This window comes from Podarcis vaucheri (genome assembly GCF_965113315.1).
Source record: "Podarcis vaucheri genome assembly, chromosome: 17".
Lineage (NCBI taxonomy): Eukaryota > Metazoa > Chordata > Lepidosauria > Squamata > Lacertidae > Podarcis > Podarcis vaucheri.
In genome coordinates, this window is record NC_138755.1 from 15,893,237 (window position 1) to 15,920,948 (window position 27,712).

At 44.5% G+C, this 27,712-nt stretch overlaps 1 protein-coding gene across 3 annotated transcripts in view; it reads right to left on the minus strand.

Annotated features, from left to right (window-relative positions):
- Positions 1-27,712, minus strand: part of ADAMTSL1 (ADAMTS like 1) — a 486,607-nt gene that overhangs the window by 237,211 nt on the left and 221,684 nt on the right. The window contains exon 1 of one of the 3 annotated variants that reach the window (XM_082204523.1): positions 16,201-16,690. The exons of the other annotated variants lie outside the window; for them this stretch is intronic. Within the exon in view, the coding sequence (XP_082060649.1) occupies positions 16,201-16,257 (57 nt within the window). The 5' untranslated portion in view covers positions 16,258-16,690. Of the gene's footprint in view, positions 1-16,200; positions 16,691-27,712 lie in introns of those variants that run through there. 3 annotated transcript variants of the gene reach the window in all.

Sequence of the window (27,712 nt, forward strand, 5' to 3'; positions counted from 1 at the left end):
ATGAGTAAATTGGCTGTGGCAAAAAATATATGTCATAGGTCTCCACAGAGAATATATTCTGAGAGAACATCAACATACCAGCACACACATAATGGTAAGTTGCTGTTCTGCAAAACACATTAGTGGTCTCATTCCAGTTCTCGTTGGCATATGCCAATTTTTGCATATGAAATAAGAAAAAAGGAGAAGAATTACCTCACTTGGCAATCATTTGTTGGCTGCCCCAGAAGCAGAAATGCCAGTCTCAGACATGGCACTATCCGGAATTATTGATGGTAGCGGGCAATCAACTGGCAGAAAGCTAAGTCTGCTTTTTCACATACAGTCAGAGCACTTCAATTTATTTGTCGCCAACATCACAAATAATGACTGTATACACTCATGGATATATATAAATGTAATACACATGCACAGACACATATATACTGTATATACGTTAATGCAAGTTCACTAGAAAACGTAATGCAAGTCCACTTTTCTACGCAGGGTGGGATGTGGCAAAAGTTGACAGCACGAACAGGCAATTTTACAAATGGCCTAGTCAAAGCGCACATTCACCAATATTACAAATGTATTGCTTTTTAATGATTGATTTGTCCATGTTTTTATCTGTAAACCACCGCCCGTTCCATCAGGGGAATCAATAAAATATTTATTGAACATGGTTCACCCTCTCCACCGGGTTGCATGCTTCTCCTGCAATTAGGAACACAATTGCCCCCACATTACAGGGGTTCCCGGGACAGAGACACGGTTATACATAGCAATGATTGTATCTTTTTTCTCCTGCCAGTAAAATCCAAGAGTCATTTTCCAGGCAGCTGATTAGCAAAATGCCTTATGGTGCATGTTATATACCCACAATAATGTAATTGGTTCCAAAACAACTCTAAATATCACAAAGCACTTTCTATATATATATGAAAAATATTTGGATGTGGTTTCTTGTTTTTCTATGGGGGGGGCCTGGAGACAATAATTAGGGCAACTAGCTAAAAGAACACATACGCTACAGTAGCTTGCTCATGTACTGAGTCTCTGAATTCCTGATGACCAACACTTTTTTTCCATCTGGGGGATGGACCTACAGAGCTATAGTTCAACTTTTCTAATTCCCGGCAGGAGTTGGCAGATAAAGGTGATTCACCATATGTTGCAATCCCTCTGTTTCTTCAGAACTATGATAAAGAGGCTGAACAGCAGTTATAACCCTTTCCTCAAACGTAGTCAAACACTAGAAAAGGAGGAAGGGAAGCATCTGGGACGATCCAGATGTTGTTGGACATCTTCTATGGCCATTGCCCATACTGCCTATGTCTGAAGGGGGTTGGAGTCCAGCAACATCTGGAGGGTGACAGCCTCTCCGCCCCCCCACTGCCCCCACTTCACTGGCCAAGCATCTGGAACTAGGTCAAATTGGTGCCCTACTTCTGAGGGGCATGCCCGGTCTGTTTGGGTTCTGCTGGGCCCACACACTTTTCCAGAGCAGTTGTTGCAAGAAAAAAGGCCTTGCGCTCAGTCTATCACATCTGTTAAAATAAGACAACACAAACTTATTCATAATGATTCGCTCAAATCTACAGAAGGCAAAATATATTTTCGTTCAGTGTCATTATGTGCCTAGCATAAATCAAAGTACCCCATTTAAGGTGATCAGGTAGAGCTAAATTGGCAAAGCAATTTGTCTGATTGGGGGTTTTCTTTGTCAGGTTTTCCTTTGCACAAATGTGTAGAAAGAAAAGAAGAGGGGGGGGTCACAGCAGCCCTACTTGGAGCAAGATTCCATAAAGTTTTATAATCTGGTGCCCATCACATCGGCACCTAACTCAACGAACCTGTTAAGCTGTGGGTGAACATATCAGACGACACAGCGATTCTTCAAACAGCTCTTGCTTATTCACAGGCCAGAACAGAACTGAACTGAAGGGTTCAGCCAGCTTGCTTATACAGACCTCCACTACAACGCAACTGTAACACTTTCTGTAACTATCCAATCACTGAACGTCACTTTCAATCCCTTATTTGCATATGCGGACCTGAGTGAAAACTATCTACAGTATCCCCCTGCTGGCCCAGGGTGAGAACTTCAGTACATAACAGAACCTAATTCTGTTGAGTTCACAGCAACCTCCTGCCTCTCTATCGCTAAAGAAACTCAGCCGAGGTTGAGGTCACACCTTCCCTTTAAAGGGACAACAACTAAGAAGGAAGCTTGGCACACCATACAACCAACAGTATATCACTTCAACAGTTTGCATGTTGTGCTCACCATAACATTTTTACAGAAACGCTTGAAATTTTGAAAAAGGAGTCAACAGACTCCTCCAAAGGAAGGTGTGGGGCTGATTAAAAACAATGGAAGAGATAATTAACAATTGGTAGAGTTTTCAAAATAAAACAGGCAGAACATTTTACAACTAATCCAGAATGCAGCAGCCAGACTGGTGACTGGGAGCAGCTGCCGAGACCACATAACACCAGTCTTGAAAGACCTACATTGGCTCCCAGTACGTTTCCAAGTACAATTCAAAGTGTTGGTGCTGACCTTGAAAGCCCTAAATGGCCTCAGCCCAGTATACCTGAAGGAACGTATCCACCCCCATCGTTCTGCCTGGACACCAGGGTCCATCTCCGAGGGCCTTCTGGCGGTTCCCTCACCGTGAGAAGTGAGGTTACAGGGAACCAGGCAGAGGGCCTTCTCCCTGTGGAACGCTCTTCCATCAGATGTCAAGGAAATAAACAACTATCTGACTTTTAGAAGACATCTGAAGGCAGCCCTGTTTAGGGAAGCTTTTAATATTTGTTGAAGCATTTTATTTTAATATTGTGTGGGAAGCCACCCAGAGTGGCTGGGGAAACACAGCCAGATGGGTGGGGTATTATTATTATTATTATTATTATTATTATTATTACTACTACTACTACTACTACTACTACTACAAGAGCATTTGTGATGTGGCTAAGCTGAATCCAAGGGAGCAACCTTTTTAACTGTTTTCCTAACACTTTGCCTCCAAAAGATGTCTTTTCACTGCAAAAATCAGAGAACGATACAACCACCTTTCCCTTCTGCTCACCAAGCAGAAAGCAATGCATTTCCTTTTACGCACTTCACAACTACTCTGTTAGACCATTTTTTTTCTGAGATGTCCATCCCTGCCCAAAGTCCTGATTGCCCTCCATGGCATCTCCTCTTCCCTTGAGCTCCTTGTTTTCCCCCTTTCCTTCCAGCTCCCTCCCAAAGTTTAACAGCTCTCTGTGAGCACCTGTCAGGAGAGAAAATTCACACAGGCAAGTGTGACCTGTGGTCTGAAGATCAGGTTCTGTAGAGAAACCACAATTGTAGAGAACGCTGTGTAGGCCCACCCTTTCCCATGCTTTGTTTAAACTAAGTGGATTGATTGGCTGACATTTGCCCGCGTAGGAAAAAGTGAAAGAAGGAAAAATAAGTAAATTCTCCAGGCTGTATTTCAGCACCAGAACAATAAAAGCCGTTATTACTTCTTTCATACCTTTTCATTTATGGTTCTATTGATGCAACACAGGAATTAAACACAACTCTATCAGACTTCAAACAGGGGGGTTAAGATTATATCCAACAAAGCAGGGAGGAGAAATCCAATACCCCCAATAGTACTTTTGTGTAGAAATAAAATGAGTTATATTTATTTTATGGGACAGTTTGGATTTATTGCATGTTGCACATAATCTCCAGTCTTATTTCTTCAGTTCTCCCGGATTTTATCTCAGGATGCCTTACGTTATCGCCCACCTCCTTCCTTCCACTGCGAAACTATTACTATTAATAATAATAAAAACCCCAAACCGCACTCAGTGCACCACCCTAATAAATGGTGGGTGCTTTGGAAGAATTTCCAAGTAGGTAATAAAGACAAAAATGGAAACTCGGCAAAAAATTAATGTAGTGTAGAATCAGGGAACATACCGCTTATTGCTTCTACACAAAAATAGCAGTCGGAACCCATTTATGAGGTATAATTCACAGGTGGTGAAGCTATTAGCAAGCGCTGCATATGCTTGCCACAGAGATGGAATAAATCTTGCACTCATACTTCTTGCACGGCTTTCTCGCTACTGTGTCTTGGATCCCACCCTTCTGATGATGAAGCTTTCTGATTTACCCACAACTATTTGGGGGTTATTTTTACAATGAAATTAAAGCATGTTCTACTTTGGCGGCGGCGGCGGCATCAGCAACGGTAGGGAAGTGAAAGGAAACTTAAATCATTGTGCTGAAAGAAATTCGAAAAATGCCTATCAATTTACTAAGAATTGCAAAATGCATTCTGCAGACGCTACGGTCACTTCAACTGCATTCGGGACCAAAGTTCACTGCCATGCTGTCATTCTTGTGGGAATCGGCAAACAGCTAGACTACAAAGCAGCCGGTATGACAGTGTTGACAAACTATCAGAACTGGAACCAGGGAAGATTCTGTTCCTTCGGGGATCTACCTGGATATCCTTGGGCAAAGATCTCTCAACCTCTTGCCTAATTTCATAGCTGACATATAGGCGTGCAAACCTGAAACACTCAAAATCCTGGCACTTTGGCAGAGCTCAGAGGGTGGGGCCCACAGAAGAGTACCCTGTTGTTCTCAAGATGCACAGCTATTACATGTGCTCACAAGTCTCCTGCCATCAAGGAATACAATACATGAATGGTATCAGCTCCCCACAGATCAACACAACACAATCCATTTGCATGCAGAACGCATAAGTCAAGACAACAATCACAGATTATGCTTCAACTCACACCACACACATATGCATTCTATGGCTAAGGTATGTGCCATATAGGAAATGTAAAGAAAAAGAAGGATTATTTTATCATATGTGGTGGGAATGAAAAAAGGTGAAATGCTTCTGGGAGATGATATATAATGAGCTGAAAAAAATGTTGAAATACACTTTTATTAAAAAACCGGAAGCATTTCTTTTAGGTATTGTTGGAAATGATATAAACAGGAAAGATTGTAAGTTGTTTTTATATGCAGTAACAGCAGCAAGAACATTATTGGCCCAAAAATGGAAGCAAGAAGAACTACCAACATTAGAAGAATGGAGGATGAAATTGATGGACTACGCAGAATTAGGCAAGCTAACAGGAAGGATCCGAGACCGGCGAGACCAAAGGTTTACTGAAGACTGGACTAAATTTACTGAGTATCTGAAAAGTATTTGTGATGATCAGATTACGTTTGTAGGACTACAAGAAGTTCTGTGAGGAGTAATTTAAGAAATATTGTAAAAATGGAAAGGGAGAAATGATTTGCTAGAAAATGTAAAGGCAATATTAAGTTAAGAATTGCAGGAGAAATAATCAAGACGGAAGGCTATCAGAGATGCTGAAGGAAGTCCAAACAAGGACATATGTATAATAATTTGTGTGGTATGTCTTTAAAATTTTTGTATGCTAAAAATTAATTAAAAATATTATATAAAAAAGGTATGTGCCATATAGGAAATATACATGCACTTTCCATCCTCAGCCTCTCATCATTAACACAAATGCACGCACAAAGGACAAGACTGAGGACACTTCCAGACTGTCTCTATTCCGTCACATGCCGCTAAAGTTTGTACAATTAAAGCTGCTTTGGAGTTCTCACGCAACTAGCCTGTTTCTCCGAAAAGTCAGCCTCTTTGCTATCAGGAAAGTGAATGGAAAATGTGGGGTCACGTGTGCTTGACACAATGTTGCCTAACCAAGCTGATCAGAATTCTTGTTCAATAAATAGCTGACATGGGCTAAACCTCCTCACAAACTTTGTGCAAACAGTTCAGGATGATTGCCGAATAAAAAGGTCATCCGAATGTGACCCGAGACCCAGTTTTTCTTCTCTTGCATATACACTCACACTGCCTGAACCAGATGCCTGTATGAATGCTTGGTAGGGGCAGGGCCTTCTTGGTGGCTGCTCCCAGACTCTGGAACCCCCTCCCTAGAGAAGTTAGTCTGGCTCCCCTCCCCTGTTGTCTTTCCGCTGGCAGGCGAAGACTTTCTTATTCCAACAGGCTTTGGGGAACTGACTACCTTGAATGAAAGAGCTGGTGCTGTTTTTATTATAATTATCTGTATGTTTTTAATAGACCTCAGAAAGAGCAAGTGTGAGATGCTGAATGATATTAATGTTTAATTGTTTTTCCAATCCTTTTCTGTGTTTTTAGCTGCTCCTATTTCATCTGTGTGAGCCAGTGTGGTGTAGTGGTTAAGAGCGGTAGTCACGTAATCTGGGTAACCGGGTTCGCGTCTCCGCTCCTCCACATGCAGCTGCTGGGTGACCTTGGGCCAGTCACACTTCTTGAAGTCTCTCAGCCCCACTCACCTCACAGAGTGTTTGTTGTGGGGGAGGAAGGGAAAGGAGATTGTTAGCCGCTTTGAGACTCCTGAAGGGGAGTGAAAGGCGGGATATCAAATCCAAACTCCTCTTCTTCTTCTTCTGTAATCCACTTTGAGTCCCATCCAGGTTTATAGCCATCACTGCTTCCTGTGGCAGAGAGTTCCATAGTTTAACTGTGTGAAGGAGTGCTTTCTTTTATCTGGAATCTTCCAACATTCAGCTTCTAGTGATATAGGAGAGAGAGAAATTTTTCTCTCTATTCACTTAATCCATGCCATGTACAGTCATATCTCATGTTACGTTTGCTTCATGTTACGTCTTTTCAGGTTGCATCCCACGGTGACCCGGAAGTACCGGTAAGGGTTACTACTGGGTTTCGCCACTCGTGCAGACGTGCAAAATGACATCACGCACATGTGCAGAAGTGGCAAATCGTGACCCGCGCATGCGCAGATGCGGGTTGCGTTCTGCTCATGTTGCGAACGGGGCTCCAGAACGGATCCCATTCGCAACCAGAGGCACCACTGTACAATTTTATAACCTGATATCATGCCACTGCTTAGTCACCTGCCCTTTCACTCAAAACAGTCAGTTCCCCGAAGCCTGTGGGAATAAGCTCCCACACAAACAACATGTCAAGGAAATGAATCAATATCTTTTCTATCAGCTGGGAATGTTTTATTGAGGCGCATAGGATCATAGGAGCTCACACCTGCAGTCTGAGGTGGTAACACTCTGAGACAGGTTTCCTGTCTTATGTGCTGTTTGACCTAATACCTACACCCTTTAATAGTCTATGCTAGACCTCTTTGATTATCTTTAGTGACATATTTAAAGGTTTGCAGGATTCTTCCCATCACTGCTTCCTCAGATACCTCCTGCATAGCAGTGCTTTGGATCAGTGTTTCCCAAACTTGGGTCTCCAGCTGTTTCCGTACTACAGTTTCCATCATCCCTGACTGGTCTTGCTAGCAAGGAATGATGGGAGTTGTAGCCCAAAAACAGCTGGAGGCCCAAGTTTGGGAAACACTGCTTTAGATAAATGCCCTTTTGCCCAGTGGGTATGGTTTTAATCTCCTGATTTTAAACTCAGGTGCAGCAAAGATATCTGAGTGGCAGAGAGCACGAGATATGTTTTGGACACCGAAACGGCGCAGTATTTTGAACACGGATCGTGTGCATAAACAAAGCCACTTGACTGCATGTGTAAAGAGCAGAGTACAGCGTGCACCTATTCAGCTGGCACAACTGAGTGCCGGTCGCATACACAAGTGAGTGATCATGGAAAAAGAACATGTGCGTTTTTGGAGCAAGCATTGGAAAATCGTTCTCTCTGCACAGCTATAAATGTAGAAACAGATGGGCAGTCTTAGAGTGATAGACATATCTGCACAAAAAAAGGGGGGGTGACAGAAGAAAACTTTTCTGAGTTCAGCTGTAAAACAAGGAATTTAAGATTCAGTCCACAGGCTAATTGCACCAATGGTCATCCAAAACAGATAATAGAGGAGGAGAGCATGAATGGAATGGACTATTGTACTTGACTAGATTCCATGTATAAATTAGGAGTAGGAGGAGGAGGAGAAGGGGAAAGAAATTCTTGAGGGGAGGGGGAACCCATGTACTTTATTATCATTCCTAGTGTTACTCCTGAAACTATTACAATGGCAGGCAAGAGAGCTAAGGCCCCCTGAAAAGGAGCAGACAGCAAATGCAAATTTGATTCAATGACTCTTTGACAAGAAGTGGTTTGACTTCAAGTCAGGATGAACATGCATGTCAAAGAGCAGCCTAAGTCTCAGCCACATTCCCTTTGGGTGAGAAGACTGAAGGCTCCCTGTGTTTCCTCTGCATTCTCTAAATGAACATAATGGGCCTTTTAACCCTCTTCAGGGTGTTGTTGTTTTTTATCGGCTCATTTCTTCAGCATGTAAAATCTATATAAGGAGCAAAGGCATCTCTTCTCACCCCACCGAAAAATACCTGGGTTTGTTGGTCCCTGTCATTGGAATTCTAGGGCTTTGGATGTATGTCCATTTTGCAAACCAAGGCCAAATTCTCCGCTGGTGCAAATGAAAGGGGGTCAAATGAGGTCCAGTGGTCTGCATCTGATTCCTGAAGCATCAATATTAGTGGTTAGATTATGGCAGGCAAGCTCTTTCCATCCCTGTTACCCTCAGGTGAATCGCTTTCATCAACAGCCTCCCAACCTTATCAACCATAATTTAAGCAGCAGGCTTTATCTGTGCATACACACCTCACACGACAGGAACTCCGTGCAATATTGATCAAGGCGTGGTTAAAAAAATAAATCTTTAGTTTCTCTTATCTTCCACACACATAACCTCACAAAAAAGGGGAAAAATCCCTGCATTTTTATAATAAAAACTTCATTGAATTGTTATCCTACAACTCCTCATCCACCCCATGAAGGGTCCCCCCCCCCAGAAATCACACTCATTCCTCAATACAGTGGTACCTCAGGTTAAGTACTTAATTCGTTCCAGAGGTCCGTACTTAACCTGAACTGTTCTTAACCTGAAGCACCACTTTAGCTAATGGGGTCTCCTGCTGCTGCCGCGCCGCCAGAGCCCGATTTCTGCTCTCATCCTGAAGCAAAGTTCTTAACCTGAAGCACTATTTCTGGGTTAGCAGAGTCTTTAACCTGAATCGTATGTACCCTGAAGTACCATTGTATGTCCATCTTGGACTGGCCCAAGGTTACCTGTGAGCTTCATGGTTGAGGGGGACTTGAACCTGGGTCTTACAAGCCCAACCACGGTGCTACATGGGTTCTCATTCAGTTTTTTCGAATTCATAGAATGCCTCATGTATGCATTCTTGTGGATACTGAGGAAAATGTTCACCTCTGACAAATCTCAGTCACATAAATGTTTCTTCAATTAATTAGAACACACACCTCCCCTTCTTTTACAACTTATTTATTTATTTTTAGTGCATCTGGATTGACAGTTTTTAAAACACACACACACACACAATCTGCTACTGATATTTACTCACCAAAAGGGGCCTAATTTAGCATGTTCACTTTAAAGTCTGGAACTTCAAGCCTTCCCCCACCCCCATTATGTACTTCATCAAGCAGGTTCCAGTTATTTCACAACTAATCTGGAGAAAGACTCACGCTGTGCCTCTTCTTGGTCACTTTCCTGTCTCCCCCCCCCCTTTTCATTTTTGGAGCAAGCGACTTGCAGAGCTGCACCTGTGCAGCTACTCAGAAGGAAACAGTAGTAGTCTGCTAATTCTTTTAGCAGAAGCTAAACCTGGCTACCTACCAATTCTCTTCAAGATTCCCTCCCCGCCAATTTTTGGCAATCTATATCAAATTAAGTGCATGTGCATGGAAACAATTGCAGAAATACATTGATTAATAAACCTGAATCCCCACAAGGAAGAACTGCATATGGACAGAAAAACACGAGTATGTGTTTAACAACAACAATTACAACAACAATGGTGAAATTAAAAGCAACAAAGATGGCCACCTGGACAATCCTGCTCCCCAATGTCCTTATTTATAAAATTAATTACTCGTTAGAATCTTGGCTTGCAAGTTCAGGCCCTGTTGCATAACAAAGCAATGAGATTTATTTTTATTTTAAAAACCTAATTAAAAATTCTTGGGCTTAGTCCCCTGATAGGTCTTTGCAGTGTCAGGTACCTCCTTTTGTATGATGGTTTGTAGTTCTCTATCTGCATGCAGTGGGACTTTCAGAGGTTGAGCATGGCCAGCCCTCTTATGAGCACAGTGACTCAATGGAACCACAGGATGCTAAATCACAGCTCCTCTCCTGCTCAGAAAGAATGCAATGGGGCAGGAGAGACAGAACATTAATGCCTCCCTCCTGCTGCCTAGCCAGAGCTGGTGCAATATTTGCAGGGTTCCCCCATCCCAACTCCTTTTTGCTGGTGGCAGCATATTTGCCTATCAGCCACAATAAAGCCTACATTCCTATGAACTAACATATGTGAAGAGTTTCCACTGAACTCTGTGTCAGCATCACTGAAATATGGAATTTTTACAAGAATGAAGGAGGCTGGAGGTCCTGGCACTCACGAGGTCAGTGGTGAAATCTAATGTCTGGAATTATTTTGCTTCTAACCAGAGGTGGGTCTGGTAGACTTCTCCAAGGGGCTGGATGTGGCCCTGCTGCTGCTGCTGCTGTTGCTGTCCTCAGCTATATGCTGTGGCAGGCAGAATGCTAAATTATCTCTTGAGAAACTCAAACATATAGTCTTCACTTACTTCAGCGCCACTTCACACATTGCATTCTTAGGTGTTTAGTATATACTTCAAAGTATGCATGAAAAAATGCATGCATCCTGCGAGGACTCTCCATGGGAGTGTACTCTCAGTGGCTTCCGTTTCTTCTTGAGTGTGCTTGTTGTTGTTTAGTTGTTTAGTCATGTCCGATTCTTCGTGACCCCATGGACCAGAGCACGCCAGGCACTCCTGTCTTCCAACTATCTTGTCCTCTGTCGTCCCCTTCTCCTTGTGCCCTCCATCTTTCCCAACATCAGGGTCTTTTCCAGGGAGTTTTCTCTTCTCATGAGGTGGCCAAAGTCTTGGAGCCTCAGCTTCAGGATCTGTCCTTCCAGTGAGCACTCAGGGCTGATTTCCTTCAGAATAGATAGGTTTGATCTTCTTGCAGTCCATGGGACTCTCAATAGTCTCCTCCAGCACCATAATTCAAAAGCATCAATTCTTCAGCGATCAGCCTTCTTTATGGTCCAGCTCTCAATTCCATACATCACTACAGGGAAAACCATAGCGTGCACTTGGTGACAACAACAGGTTTGCTTCTACGTGTGCAAAGGATATTAGCATTTCAGGGTGTAAATCATTTGTCATCAACACACTCCCAAAGTGGTGGTACCTCTTCTTGGACACATCTATGTGGGCTTATTGGGTGGTGAGACTAAAATACATCCATTCTGCCCAGCTGATTCCAGGCAATAGGTCAGTGTTCACAGCAGGATTTTCAGCATAATAAGGGCAGCCATCAAGGGACCCAACATGTTCTGTGCTTACATTCACACCGTTTCACAATCTGATTGCTTTCTATTTACAGCTGTTCCAGTGTCGTTCCTCTCCTCCCCTTCCTGGCCATGTGCTTCTTCCTGACTATTGTGACCCTAGCCCATTGGGGCAATCATATCATCAACAGGATGACATCATGATTTGGCTGTATGATTACATAACAAAGCCCATTCAGAGTGAGGACAGGGCTCATTGCCCTCACTCTGGCTACGCAGACACATCTGCTGCTGTTTGTACCCCCTGACAAATCAACTGAAAGTGGTCTCTTGTTGCTAAAGCCTTATCTGATTCCTGGCAGCCACAATGCTGTTTGTGCTGTTCTGGTCCCCAACTGGCATTGGTTAAGATGTGAAGATTTGAGTGCCAGGATAAAGAACTGATGCATTCTACACTACTACTGCAGACCACACAATTCCTGCCTTTTCTGGAACTACGACCCATTGCTTTTTACAGGAAGAAAGTGTTGAAGACCATGGCTCTAGGGAAGAGGATGTACCACGGCAAACACATCATCAGAGATTAAAAACCTTAACCTAGGATGTGGACCTTGGTGAAAGCAGCAGAGCAATTACTCCAGCACACAGCAGGATGGCTGTTGATCAAACTGTGCTAAGCTGCCCCTTCACTTCCCATTTTGCATTATGCAGAAATATGAAAAAATGGTGATGTTCAGACCAGGGGTAGAGTGAAGTAAAGGATTAGGGAGATGTCTGGAACTTCCGCACTCCATCTGACTGTTCAGACTCTGAGCATCTCTTGTAGTAGGGGAAAGGGGGCTTGCAAGGCAAGGCAGTGAAGAGTGGGGGCAATACCATCTAAAACGAATGCACACTTTTGGCCTACAGCAAGAATGGGGAACCTGTGGCCCTACACAGATGGGCTACAAATCCCATAACCCTTGACCACTGGCCATGTTGGCTGGGACTGGGACTTCTAGAGGACCACAGATTCCCCATCCTTGGCTTGGAGGATGGAAACCCCAGGTACTTATCCCGCTGTACCTATTTTGCTCACATAACCACAATCCATTCAGGTTTTTGACCTTCAGTCTTGAGGGACTCATGTACGCCAGCTTTCCAGGCTCCCAGTTGCAGCACGTAACCAGTAGCACGGGAAATGTTCACAGAAAAATTGCAAAACCTTTCCCCTCCGAGACATGTCCTATGCTCATCCTGGGAAGCTAGCCATGTACAACCAAGGCTCCTGTCTGCTTTGTGTGATCTATATGTGGGCTGACTCATTCAGCGTACTGAGGAGGTGATAGTTTCCCCCCTCCCGATCCATGCATACAGAGGTGTCTGCGAGTGTCAGCTACAGTCTATTCTCCAGCAAATCCATAGTGACAGCTCTACATACATGGAAGTTGTCAGGGATATGCTAGAATTGACAGCAAACACATTTCTTTCCCCCCCAGAAATGTGGGCCTGCACCAATAATGAATAAAGTGAGGGTTACAAGACCCAGATTTAACAGCAAATGATGGGGTTGAAGAGGGGTCAGGCCGTTCAGAATAGTGCCCTGACTGGCTTACCTGGAGGCAGGCAACAGTGATGGCACTGCTAGGTGGGTGTGTTCAGCCCTCATTTTAACTCCTCACAGCCTTCAAAAGGCATGCTACCTCAAGTGAATTGTGGGAAACTGAAATGGTGCCTAGACTAAACCACCCAGTGCTGCTTGGAGTGCCAGACTGGAGTGCCAGCAACCTAGAGTGCCAGCAACCCAAAAAACCCAGGCCACCTACTCACAGCCTCCTTTTGCTCTTAAAACTGGGCCCCTACCCCCTGTTTTATTAATGATTGGGGCAGACATCTACCAAAGAAAGGAATCTGCTTCTGATGCTTCTGGTGTGGCCCTCATCTGACATCACAAGCTGCCTAGGGATCAACAGGTATGTGTGTACTCAGCTCTGATACCTTTCTAGTTGACTTTACCCAGGTAGCTGAGCATACTTAATGTAACCTTGTTTTTTTGTTTCTTGTTGCAAGCCACACCTGCGAGGCAAAGGTGACCTTTTAGACCAGAACTAAAAAGCCAAGCATAATATGCTTCATTCTCCCACATAAATTAATGCTGAGCTGAAGTTGGGTGACTTACTTTAAAGGGAGGAGCTAGAGATCCACAGGTTTCTACAATCTATATCCTGTTCTTGGTGTCCCTCCATAATTCACTCATTCATCACACTTGATTTAGGGGAACTCTTTTAGAAGAGAAACGGAAGTCATGATTCACATGCACGCGCGCGCACACACACACACACACACATACTCCATAAGTGCTAGCTTATTAATCCCCTAATTATGTCCTCTCTTATCTTCAACTCTCTTTTAAATTTCTTGTTCCATCTCATTCCACCCATAAAGATCTTTGAAACCAAACAGTGAAGCAGAAAGTTGCCTGCCTGCCAAAACGCATATATTAATTTGCAGGGGGAGTGTAACATAGTCTTCCCCATCACTCATCATTTTATTGTGCTTTACTCGGTGTTCTTTGAAATGCATTGGGGCAAGAAAAATATAAAAACAACAACAGTGCATTGTTTTGTGTACCTTGGAGATTGTATCTCCCCCATCCTCTTTTCCCCTATAACTTACCTGCAGGCACAAATTAAGTTTTATTTGGTGTGAATGGGGAAATCTATTTAAAAGAGAGAAAAGAATCCCAGTCAACTCACCCAACTCAAACTGGTATATAGCATTAAAGAATAATGCATAATGGTTGGCAGCAGAGAGTACTATTTATTTTAGTGAACTGAGAAATGAGTGCCTAATTCACAAGTAATGGAGATTTGGTTTAGGTATGTTCTGAGGATGAAGCCAAATCACGCTGCTTCAACTCTTGCTTCAGTCAGCCCTAGAATACCAAAAAAACAAAACAAAGTTTTCCAATCGTGTATAAAGCGGGGATCAATTTTAAGAGAGAAAGGGGCATGTGATTGAGGCAGGGTGAACCAGTCTGTTGCCCACAGTCTCTCACTCACAGCTTATTGGAGCTGGCAGCGGGGAGGTACACTGCGGGAGAAGGAGGGTTTAGCACCCCTTTTTGCTCTCAGAAACTGGCTCTTGGTGGATTAAAATTGCACGATTTGGCAGGGCAACGCAGAGTAACAATTATGCAAGTCTAACGCAAGCATGCTCCAAATATAATACTCTTTCTCTTGCTGCTGGGATGAATCCAGAAAGGAAGAAAGAGCCTCGCTCTTTTGACTTGCAGAGCAATAAGGATGAAGGTTTGTTTACAAATCACTATTGCATAAAGCGCACAGCCCTTTACAGTGTAAAATAAGCAAAAGACAGGCCCTGCCCCAAGGAGCTTTCAAACGACCCCTTTATTATGGAAGTGATTATTCAGTGGCAAGAGAAATACTGATGTGTTCTGGCACTGAAAACAGGTTCTGGGGGTAAAAAGCCCCGGATAAGCCTGACCAGCTACCCATTCCTGCCACATTTATATTAGTGATTTGTAATAGTTTACACATCTTATCTTAAAAACAAATGTTGATGTGCACAATGAAATAATATGTGCATAACTAGTGCAAAGATTTGGGGACAGTGGCATGTACAATATCATGCACAACACTTGTTGCCAAAAAAATAAGTTTGCCCATAAAAGTGATGGTTGGTATAAGCAGTAGAGCTGGCAATAATTACAATGACAAACAGTAACCCGGTTTAGGATAAGCAGCCATCTGTAGGAAAGTATTTACAGTGCAAGTGAAGTGCAGAGTCATATCCCTGTCACAGAGAAAGAGTGAGTCAGCAATAAACTTTCAAATATCTCGTGGACCTTAGTGTGCAATAGCAAGTTTAATTCGTATTTATAGACAAACTGGATTTTCCTCGAACCACACCAGAAACAGTACTATTGACGTTCAAATATTATTTCTGGCCCCCCCCCCACCCCTTTGCATTTGTGAAATCCTTCACACGGACAACTCCATTCCTGGTCCCGGACCAACTTTAGCTCTTGTTGCAAAAAGATCAGCATGAACGAGTCAATTATTCCAAATCACCAGAAGTGATTTGGAAAAACAAACAACACAAAAGACACGCGCAGCATGCAAGAGTATATCTTTTCAAGATTGTGAGCGACGCTTTTGGGAACGTGAGGGAGGGTAGTGAGGAGGAGGAGTAACCCACGGGGGAGAATTTGCAACGGAGCCTTCCCTTTCAACACCCCCAAACCCCTAAGCCCAACTCGCAAAAGAATTTCATCCGTCATTCAATTTAGGGAAGCCTCCTATCTGAAAAGTTTCGTCTGGCTGAAATAACGCGCGCTTAAGATCATCAAACGGGCAGGATCCCTGGCACCGTGGAGAGGGAAGAAGCAGCTAAGTTTGCGCGAGAATCCTGCAGTGATCAGAGATCAGCGCGCTACTGCGGTAGCAGGGTTAAATCCTTCAGTCGCTTGCGGGACCTGCTTTTCTCTCCCTCTCTCGCAGAGTGGGCGAAATAGTTTTTTTAAGAGGAGGGAAAAGAACGGCATCCCTTCTAGAAAGAATCCCAGGCACATCCTTGACCACAGAACTGGATGTCAGGAGTGTGGGCTTCCCCTCCAAGACCCAGAAGTTTCAGGGGCTGCCTGTCCACACCAGAGGCGAGCCCAACTCTCTGTACCTGCCCTTTAAGCCCCTGTCACCTAACGGGACCTGCCCTGCGAGGCTGGAACCTCTGCGAGAGGAGCAGCCTCGCCGCCTAAGTTCTCCAGTCACTGCAAGGGAGGAGAGACCATCCTGCGGCCGCCGCTGCTTTAGTAAAAGAGAAGAAAAGGCATTTACCAGGAGCAGGGAAGCCAGGAGCAGAGCGCCAGCTGTTGCCCGGCGGCACCATTCCATGCTTGGATCCTTGCCGGGATCTCAGTCGGTCAGGCAGAGGCACTGAGTGAGCGGCTGCGGCTGCTAAGCGGCTCTCCTGCCTCGCTTGCCTGCTGTCAGGCTCGGCGCAGCAACAGCAGCGGTGGCGGCGGTGGCGGGGCGCTAGCGCTTGAGCCGCTGCCTCTCCGCTTCCATCCGCCGCGCTCACGTTTCCTGAGCGAGGACTGGGCGAGAGCAGGGGCTGATCTGCATGGAATCTCTCTCCGAACAGGCAGGCAGCCAATCAGGCTCGGGCTAATCAGACATGCCGAATAACAAAAGGGGGAAAGGGGGTCCCGGACAAGGATAACTGGGAGAAGGAAGGAGGGAGAGGGGTGGAAGGAGAGAGGGAGCGTGGCAGAGCTTGGAGAGGCAGAGCTTGGAGCTCTGGCATAGTTCGTTGCTTGCGTTTAGGAACCAGCAAGGTAGCTCTTAGCTCTCTTTCTGCCCGCACATTGTTCCGTTCAGGAGGGGAAACTTAATCCCTGTCAATATATAACACATGCCGTTAAGGGGGACGCGAATCAGAAGAGGCAGAAATCTTTCAGGGAGGAAAATAAATCATCCTCTAAATATGCTCCCATGCTCTTTGTAGGCACACGTACTGTGGGGAAAAAACCCCAAAACCATGGAAGGCCAGCCAGTCAGCCATAAAGAAAGCTTGCTTGTCCAAAGGTATATAAATTTTGGTCTGGCCCTCAGTACGCACCAGCACACCAATCGTGGATGGGAGCTGGCTGTTTCGTTAAGAGGTTCATCTCGAAAATGTGACCCTGGAGATCAAAGGCTCAAGAAGCGAGAACAATCCATATCTCGACAAGGTGGCAGGAAAGGGAAGGAACGAGACCATAAGTGCAGTCCATGGGTGCTCTTTAGTACAGTGGTACCTCAGGTTACATACGCTTCCATACGCTTCAGGTTACAGACTCCGCTAACCCAGAAATAGTGCTTCAGGTTAAGAACTTTGCTGCAGGATGAGAACAGAAATTGTGCTCTGGTGGCGTGGCGGCAGTGGGAGGCCCCATTAGCTGAAGTGGTGCTTCAGGTTAAGAACAGTTTCAGGTTAAGAATGGACCTCCGGAACGAATTAAGTACTTAACCCGAGGTACCACTGTAGATTCTTTCCGGGGTGGGTTCACTGCAAAGGAAATGTCTAGCACACACGTTATTTACACAATACAACATGGAGTGTTTACATGTTTACTAGGCTGTGCCCTTTCTTGCTCTACTCACCAACCCCACCGCCCTGCAATTTCCCTTACACCAACCTCCCAGAGCATCCCCTTTCCTGCAACTACTAAACTCACTTTTTGCCTTCCCAACCCAATTTCTGAAGCCACTTCTATTCCGCAGCCCTACTTTGCGCCCCTGTTTGCACCTTCCCCCTCCTACCCATGCCTTCCCCTCCTTGCCTCTCCATTTGTGTAACCTCCCCTTGCACACAGACCCCTCACACACATTGCAACCAGTAGGCACCCTTTCCATCTTCTGTCCAATTAGGAAACCACCCTCTCCTCTTCTCGAGACCCTTTCTTGCTCCTGCCTTCCTCTTCATTTCCCCTCCCATGCCTGCTACTCCCTCCTTTTTTTGAAAACCCTTCTGCACCCCCAATTTCCCCTTCAACCCCCTTTTCCCCTTCCTCCTCCTCCTTTTCTCAAATCTCTCTTCCACACAGATCACCACAATCTCTATGCCTCATCCTCTCACCTGTTCTGCGGCCCCCTCTGCGCACACACCCCTCGAGATGTTTACGTACCCTGCTCTCCCCACATATATATCTGTCGCTTCAATGAATCCATAAGTTATACAGGGACCTTGCTGCCTTGGTATGAAAACCCAAGGAAATTCCTCAGCTTTTTAGAATATGTTCTGGTGGACAAGAGGAGAAATGATCATTGGGAGGAGTGCAGAGTGAAGAAATGCCATGGTGCATCTATAACAGTGTATAAGGACGCGGGTGGCGCTGTGGTCTAAACCACTGAGCCCCTTGGGCTTGCCAATCAGAAGGTCGGCGGTTCGAATCCCCGCGACGGGGTGAGCTCCTGCTGCTCTTTCCCAGCTCCTGCCAACCTAGCAGTTCAAAAGCACACCAGTGCAAGTAGATAAATAGCTACCGCTATGGCAGGAAGGTAAACTGCATTTCCATGTGCTCTGTTTCTGTCACTGTGTCCCGTTGTGCCAGAAGTGGTTTAGTCCTGCTGGCCACATGACCCAGAAAACTGTCTGTGGACAAACACCGGCTCCCTTGGCCTGAAAGCAAGATGAGCACCACAACCCCATAGTCGCCTTTGACTGGACTTAACCATCCAGGGGTCCTTTACCTTTTACCTTTATAACAGTGAAACCAGATGCCTTCATTTGCCCCACCTTCAATAAAACATGTCTCTCCCGTACTGCAGGTGCTGTAACTCTCCAATGCTTTGACTTTACCCACAATGGCGCACTCTTCCATTGTCTCTGAGGCAGACGGATGACAACAACGGCAATTCTAGTAAGTCGCTTTATCTGGGCTGAAATGAGATCCACACTGAGATAGGCGCATGAAAGCTTCTACCACAATAAGGCTGCAAACTTAATCCCACTAACCAGAGAGTAAGCCCCACCAAACAAAATTGGAGCTAATTCTGAGTAGAAATGTATAGGACTGTGCTGTTCTTTTGCCACAGATTTGGTAATATACTTCATCAGAAAACTGGGTGGGAAAACTGCACAGGTGGAAAGATTAAAAGGTCTTAAGAGACCTACTGTTGTAGGATTGGTGGAGTGGGGTGCCTAATCTGGGTTCTTATACCTGTAAGATGGGATTCTGTTGGAAGATGCTGCTTAAGCAGTCAGATGCACATCAGTGTTCCTATGCACACTTATGTCCACTAGCATACAAGTAGCATACAAGTTTATGAGTTCTTTTCAATAAAATAGGCCTATGCCTGTAAACCTATACTTGCAATAAAACCAAGGCAAAGATTCTCTTCTGCAAAACTCCCCAAAGGCAGGTAACTCATCATCTGCAGCTAATTAAACTGGAGTCTGCATGTGCGCAATTGACAGAACCATCATTGTCCTGTGCGTTGAAGTCAACAGGAATTTTGCATGCAGAAAAAAATGTCAGAAGAAATATATTAGTAGCTGTCAAATGGTGTTGCCTGCAGCCCTCAGACACATAATTTGTCAGCGGGTGTTTTTTTAAAAAAAGATTTATATTTAATAAATAGCACAACTATCAAATGTAAGAGCTCTGCAGTTGAACACAACTCTGTGCAACACACCCCTGGCTTTAGAATTTTGAGCTGGTTCAGACATAACATTTTCCAGACACAGGATGATTACTTCTAGAATGGTTTCCATTACCAGGCACATGTACGAATATGTTGTGAATCATGCTTATACCTTCCCACCCCCATACCTGTCTCTCCCTCTGTAAACAGATGGCGGAATCGCTTTGGCTCACCACAGTGCCGCGATTATGGTTTAACAACTTATAGAACACAGCTAAGGTGTTCTGCCCATTGCAGAAAGACCAAATGAGGTCTGAAGAGATTGGCAATTATAGGGAGCATGTTGTGCGGCATTTTGCTCCAGCTTTTACCACCGCAAGGCCACCCATAGTGCTGGTGCTAATTTTACACCCAGTTACGTTAGTTGACCGTAAAGAAGGCTGATCGCCGAAGAATTTATTCTTTTGAATTATGGTGGTACAGGAGACTCTTGAGAGTCCCATGGACTGCAAGAAGATCAAACCTCTCCATTCTGAAGGAAATCAGCCCTGAGTGCTCACTGGAAGGACAGATCCTGAAGCTGAGGCTCCAAGACTTTGGCCACCTCATGAGAAGAGAAGACTCCCTGGAAAAGACCCTGATGTTGGGAAAGATGGGAGGGCACAAGGAGAAGGGGACGACAGAGGACGGGATGGTTGGACAGTGTTCTCGAAGCTACCAGCATGAGTTTGACCAAACTGCGGGAGGCAGTGGAAGACAGGAGTGCCTGGCGTGCTCTGGTCCATGGGGTCACGAAGAGTCGGACACGACTAAACAACAACAACATGTTAGTCAAAACGCAATCAGGTAAAAAGACAAAGCGGCAATGCTAGTGAAATTATGGGTAAAAAAAAACCTGAAGGCGACTGAGGCTGCTTTGATTGCATAGGGCCTCTGTTTCAATGTTTGGCATTTCTAGATAGAGGAACTCTGTGTCTCTCCAGGGAATCAGTCAGCCCTGAGCCCAGAGTGGTCAAGCAGCCTGACTCATCACATGACAGCTCCTTCATCCTTAGGGCAGACTTTTGGTCTAAGTGCTCTGGAGACAAAAAGGTCCTGGGTGAGGAGAACACTTTGAAACAGAGAAGGGGCATGTCTCAGTGTAGGGCACACATTTTCTCCACACATTCTGTCAGTCATTTTGCTGAGACCTTACAGAAGCTTCTAAATTAGTCACTCAAGAGTTTCCCCTCCTTTCTAGTGGCTATTTTCTTCTTGCTTCTAATGAAGATCCTTATTTAGTTGAAAAAGGAACCTCCACAGGTGGGGGGGATAGTCTGGAGTTGTGGGATCATCACAAAGCGGCACAAAGCTGATTCCCCATCATGAGTCTGGATGGGCCCTTGCCTTTGTTCCTTTGCTTTTCGGCTTTCAGATGTTGGAACTGAAGCTGCCTGGTTAGCCATGCCTCAGGCCTACAGCAAGTTTATGTGAAATGAGCGCAGAAGCAAGAACGGGTGTCAGAACTGTCTGATGCATCACTCTAAGCTCTACAGATTTAACAATGCTTGATTTAAAAACCACCTGCCAGGACAGGAGAAAGCTGTTAGCATCAAATGTGCTCTATAACTGGTGGAAATAGTGAAGTGAACTTTGGAGTTGATCTCCCTGGAGAGAATCACTTATAGTTTTCACTTTGAAACCCACCTGTCTCTTTCTGAATGCTGCACGTTCTTATTTTCTCAGTGTTTTCTTTAAACGTCTTTTCTGCGGTGTTAACCGTTGTTATTAAATTGCCACTCACTACCCATTAGTAAGCAATTAATGAGCATGCTGCATTAGAGTTCATGCTTATAATCATGGTTTGCATTTATTTGTTTTTGTTTTTATTGGAAGCTGCTCAGAGAATGTGTGTTATTGGACATCATAGAAATGTTGTAAATTAAACAAAGAAACAAATGCTGGATGGATATTTACACAACACTAAGCTGATACAGATGGAAAGGGTGCATTGACAAATGCTCTGGTTCACCAGAAGCGGCTTAGTCATGCTCGCCACATGACCTGGAAGCTGTACGCCGGCTCCCTCGGCCAGTAAAGCGAGATGAGCAACCCCAGAGTTGTCCGCGACTAGACCTAATGGTCAGGGATCCTTTTACCTTTACCTTAAAAAGAGATGCGGGTGGTGCTGTGGGTTAAACCACTGAGCCTAGGGCTTGCTGATCAGAAGGTCAGCGGTTCGAATCCCCTTGACAGGGTGAGCTCCCATTGCTCGGTCCCAGCTCCTGCCAACCTAGCAGTTTGAAAGTACGCCAGTGCAAGTAGATAAATAGGTACCACTCCGGCGGGAAGGTAAACAGCGTTTCCGTGCACTGCTCTGGTTCACCAGAAGCGGCTTAGTCATGCTGGCCACATGACCCAGAAGCAGTATGCTGGCTCCCTTGGCCAATAAAGTGAGATGAGCACCGCAATCCCAGAGTCATCTGTGACTGGACCTAATGGTCCTTTTCCTTTTCCTTTACCTTTACCTTAAGCTGATACAGATGGAAATGGTGCTTTGACAGATGGGAATGTTTGTGTGTGTGGAACAGAAAGGGCAAAGCAGACTTTGCTAGCCTGGTGCCCTCACCTCCAGACATTTCAGACTACAACTCTGTACTTGGTGGGACTTAATAGTCCAAGATTTCTGGAGGGCACTGGGTTTGTGAAGGCAAAGAGAGGTGGGAGAAATTCGTCGATTGTGAAAGTTGCGCAAATGAAAGGTGATGAGACTGAAATGACCATATGGATCATTATAGAATAAACTCGTCTTTGCACGAGAGATCAACGGAAGCATGCCCAAAGAAAGTGGGGTGCCCTCCAGGCCTGCTTGGATTCCAAGACCCTCTACCAGCATGGTCAATAATAAAGGATGATGGAAATTGCCATCCATCATGGAAACTATCATGTTGGCTACCCCTAACATAAGCTATGGGGGGGGGGGGTTTCTTTCTTTCAGAAGATAGTCTTTTAACTCTATCCATATTTACATAAAAATAAAGTTCTTGTGGGTTTCACAGGATCTCACATCAAAGCAAATGCGTTGAACTTAGATTAGCCACTTATCCTCTAAGTTATGGACCAAGAGCTGAACAATGCACACATCAGGTTCACGAAAGGTGGCAAAATCCTATTCTGTTCTTCTGAAGGGTGTTGTGTGTATGGATTCTTTGTTCACATGGTAGCCAACTCAGAGTTATTACAGCTCAGAGGTTTTATGATGTCATCAAGATGGCAAAAGCAATCTTTTTCTGATTTAAGCTATAATGTGATCTAAGTGTTGGTCAAATATGATAGCATTGCAAGGAACATTATTAATAAATTGCTGTTATTCTTTCATGGGTAAAATAACAAAGATATTTCTGTGGGACCATGGACCCACTAGATGAAAAAAGCACGCGGCCACAGAAGTGACCTCATCTGGCTGAGAACACACTGTCCACTTCTGTGCTGAAATAGCAAATGTAAGAACCATGTCACCTTAAATCCCCATGGAAGGTGTTGCCAAAAGCAGAAGAAATCAGAAACCACCAAGCAGCTTTAAACCTTGTAAAATTACCTTCAGTGCAATTCCATCATAAGTGCCGCAGCCCGTTTATGATGAAAAAAAAGTTTGGGTGCTATGATCACCAAAAGGTAACTATTGAATTTATTACAGCTACAGAATCTAACACAAAGGAACACCTTTTTGAATATATGGAATTAGCAAAAATGACTGAGACAATTAGGAGACAGCCAACTCAAAGGTATAAAAAAAGAATGGGGAATTTATAAAGAATACTTAATTAAACATTGTCCACAAATGAAAACCTGGACATGCTTTGACTAAACTCTGCAATCTGTAAGTTAGAGAAAGAATACATGAGATAAAATAAAAGAAAGAAATGCACATAAGGAATATTGAAGCCGTGATAATAATAAAAAAAGGGGGGAGAATGAACCCTTAATGAGGAGATGGGAAGCCATATGGAGAAATTAAGAAATTGTGAATTAAATAATACAAATCTTCTTTGGGAATTTAAGGATTTATACATATTTGTTTATTTGGTAATTTGTTGTTCCTTTTGTATTTTATTTGGAATGTATAATTTTTACCATGTAAGAAAATCAATAAATTTTCTCTGAATCATAATAGCAAAAAATGAAAAAGAAAAAATGCACACCAGATGGGAACCTTGCCCTTTTAGAATTTATGAGGTTAAGTGTCTTTTCTGTGAGAGACAAACCAATTAATTACGTGAAAGGATGAAATGTGGGTGTTCATTACAAATGCAAGTGTGTTCCATAGTATGGAAAGGGGTCTCCTTATCAGGTCTGAAAGACGTTCACAGAGAAGACACTGCACATTGGGATGGACTTCTGAAAAGTATAAACAGCTTTTTGCCAAGATGCAGTTTTGCTGAATGAATTTATTTTGGTTAAGCTTATTCTTCAGGACTGAAACAACAATTCAAAATGAACTAATCCCCCGTCCTGAGAACTGCACCACAAATGACATTACAAAATATCCAGTCTGTTCCTAACGTCCTCTTTTCAGGTTGTGCTTCGAGCCCCAAAACCCATCCCGAATGGAAATAAAGACACAGTGGAGACAGAATTTAGTTTAAATGTTAATGGACAAATTTTGGCCACAACTTTATTAAAATACACAAATGTGACTGGTATTGGCTTAGGCATTGGCATCAAACTATATCTGGCTCCTGTTCCACCCTGCAGGAAGTCTGGAAGGGTATATTGACTGGTGCTCACCCCTGGGGTTCCCAGGGGTCCTGGCATGGCCCTAGCCCCTCTCCGGGCTTCGGACGAGATCCCGGCCCCCAGATTCCTTTAATGGAATACCCTATTCATTGGAGGGGCAGGTGATGGCCGCACCTCCCCTCCCCACATTCCCCTAAACCAATGCCTAACCGCCAAACCTTACAAAGTTGTGACAATTGCCAAGAGGTAGGCAAAAACCAAGTAGCCACAGCCAATCTGCCTCATTGGAAAAAATTCCTACCTGGCCCTCATTCCAAAAACAGGCGACCAACCGAAGTCCAAAGCAAGGCCAAACACGACCTTCAAAATGAACTATTCCCCTGTTCCTGAGAACTGTACCAAATGGCGTTACAAAATATCCAGTCTGTTCCTAATGTCCTCTTCTTTTCAGGTTGTAAGTTCCAGCCATAATGTTCATGGAATTCTTGGTAAGTGATGGCGTGTAATGCTATGGAGCTCTTTGTGCCCTATGTGCTATGACAGGGGTCAGCAAACTTTATCAGCAGGGGGCCGGTCAACTGTCCCTCAGACCTTGGGGGGGCAGACTATATTTTGAAAAAAAATAAATATGAACGAATTCCTATGCCCCACAAATAACCCAGAGATGCATTTTAAATAAAAGCACACATTCTACTCATGTAAAAACACACTGATTCCCGGACCATCTACAGGCTGGATTGAGAAGGCGATTGGGCTGGATCCGGCCCCCAGGCCTTAGTTTGCCTATCCATGTGCTATGAGGACTGTGCTCTTGGTTTAGTCTGGCTGAAACTCATAAATCCCAAGGACGGCTTGCTTGAGCTATGTGCATTAATATCACACACACACACACACACACACACAAATATTCTGCAATGTTTTCTGGATCCTCTTCAAACATGGTAATGTGGAAAGAGTTCCTTGAACATGGAAAGCTCCTATTCATTTGTTTGAATAGGATGACTCTAGATTGACTCTGTTGAAACTATAATCAGCAGGTGCCCTAACACAGAGATCACACCAGCAGCTAGTCTCGCTGCATCTTCCAATGTTAAGAGTTTTGTTAATAGGTTAGCTACTAAAATAAACAGGGTTTCAGTCTACATCTTTTAATTAAATGTTGTTTATATTGTCAAGAGTGGAGAAATAAGATTGAAAACAAGACGGCCCTGTCAGGATGCTGATAATTTGTGCCAGGATTGTGGTTTAAGAAGAAAATTTCATTTCATGACATTTCATGTCAAAAGGGGGATTTGGAGCCAAAAAATGAATTTTCATTAAAAAATAATAATAATCTGCTTAGGGCACATTCTAACTTGATGACATTCATCTGCTACTGATTTTGAATTTAGTGGCAAGTTTTTTAAAGTGCAACATTTAGTAGTGTTGATCGGGTCAGGAAAATGCATATAGATTTGCCTGTACATGCCACTTTAAATATACTGCTGTGCTGAAAATGTCGATCATTTCCAATGAATAAATTAGAAAATGAATTTGAAAATTCTGAAAGAGGGGAGAAAATTTCAGTGAAATTCCCGTGGATAGGAGGTTGGCTTTTCTTGTTTCAACTACCTTACTTTTCAGGTGGCTGAGAAGTTTTGAGCATTGCTCCTCACTCTAGTGGTCTGCATTTTGCAGTCATCCTAGATATCTGAACTTCCTGTAAACCCTATTGTGCCCTTTCCCCTCTAAGAACGGGAAGCTGTCTACCAGGCTGCTGATAACTATTTTGTGTTAGTAGTTTATGTAAAAAATATAAATAAATCATTAAAAAATAAATCAGTGTGGAAAGATTTTTTTTAAGGTAAAAGGAAGAACTTGTTTTAAAAACAAAACCAGCAACTGCGCTGATCTCAGGCGCTTGCCATTTAGGACTCCCTAGCTTCCCACATACCTTCATTAAAACCCAGGGGACGATATCAGACGATATTGTCTCTTATATGTCTGCCTCCTCCCCACAAAAGTAAGCAGGGCACCTGGGGAGGCTGCAAAACACACAGCAGCGGAGGAAGCCGCTTGGGCGCCAGGGGCGGCGCACCCAGGGGTGGGGCAAGTCGCCCAGAGGGGCGGGGCACACTGCAGGCCCTCCAGAGTCTGCCTGCCTCCTCCCACTCAGCTGCCCTACAGCTGGGGGGGGAGGCAGTGGGCGGACCATTTGTGGTAGCGCGGAACCTGCGGGCGCCTAAGCCACCGTGTCACTCCCAGGAGAGACGCATGACTCAGGCACACTGCAGGCCCCACTGTGAGTGCCGCCCGGCATTTTGTCACCCCCCTCAGTGGTGACACCTGGGGCGGCCCGCACCCACCTCCCTCCACCCCGAATACACATGCTAGCCTTGGCCACCTTGCAACAAGGTGCTAAGCTCATAGCCCCATATCCACTGGAAGTACGAGGCAATTCTACCCTGCAAATGAAGCAGAAAAGCAGAAGCAACTTTTGTAGGGGAAGAAAACTTTTGAGCAAATGGAGGACAGGTTTTGGCACAGCACTACCTTCTTATCTCAGTCAGCGTAGCACTGGCTGTTGTGTGCTTCCTACATTTACTGGGTTGATGGATTATAGGGCTGCTGTTTAATGATAACGGTCTGTTACAAGGGTTTCTTGCTGGGGTTTCTTTGTGCTTTACTTCTGCCGGTTCCCTTCTTTTCCAGCACGTTGGCTCTTCTGCCTCATTTGAAAGCGAGCTCTGCATATTGAATTGTACTTGGTGAAGCAAGAGAACCGGGGAGCCCACAGACCCACCAGAAACTGCTGGGCCCCCACCCCTGAGACCCACTAGAAACCACTGTGTAAAAGAGGGAACTTGAATTCAATGCAGTGGGCAGGCTTCTGGCACCCCATCCAAATCATTCTCTCCAATACGTGAGAAAGGAGAAGAGGTAAACCTGTTTTATATTATCATGCATGAAGAACCCCTTCTCCATGTAAAAGGAAAGTTAAATAAGGAAGCCATATGGTGATAAACCCCAATAAATAATGATTGAAATATTAACCAACTTTGACATTTTTTTCTTGTAGGGATATAAATCCTTTACAGTTCCCTCCAACCCCCAAAATGCATGTTGGATGTTATAGATTTGTACCCACACAACGTAACTCCCCCTCTCCCAGATATGAAAGTGTTGGGGAATTTCAAGAAGAAGAAGAAGAAGAAGAGGAAGAAGAGGAGGAGGAGTAGTTTGGATTTGATATCCCGCTTTATCACTGCCCTAAGGAAAGCAGCTATGGACGTGGGTGGTGCTGTGCGTTAAACCAAAGAGCCTAGGACTTGCCGATCAGAAGGTCGGCAGTTCGAATCCCCACAACGGGGTGAGCTCCTGTTGCTCGGTCCCTGCTCCTGCCAACCTAGCAGTTCGGAAGCACGTCAAAGTGCAAGTAGATAAATAGGTACTGCTCTGGCGGGAAGGTAAACGGTGTTTCCATGCGCTGCTCTGGTTTGCCAGAAGTGACTCAGTCATGCTGACC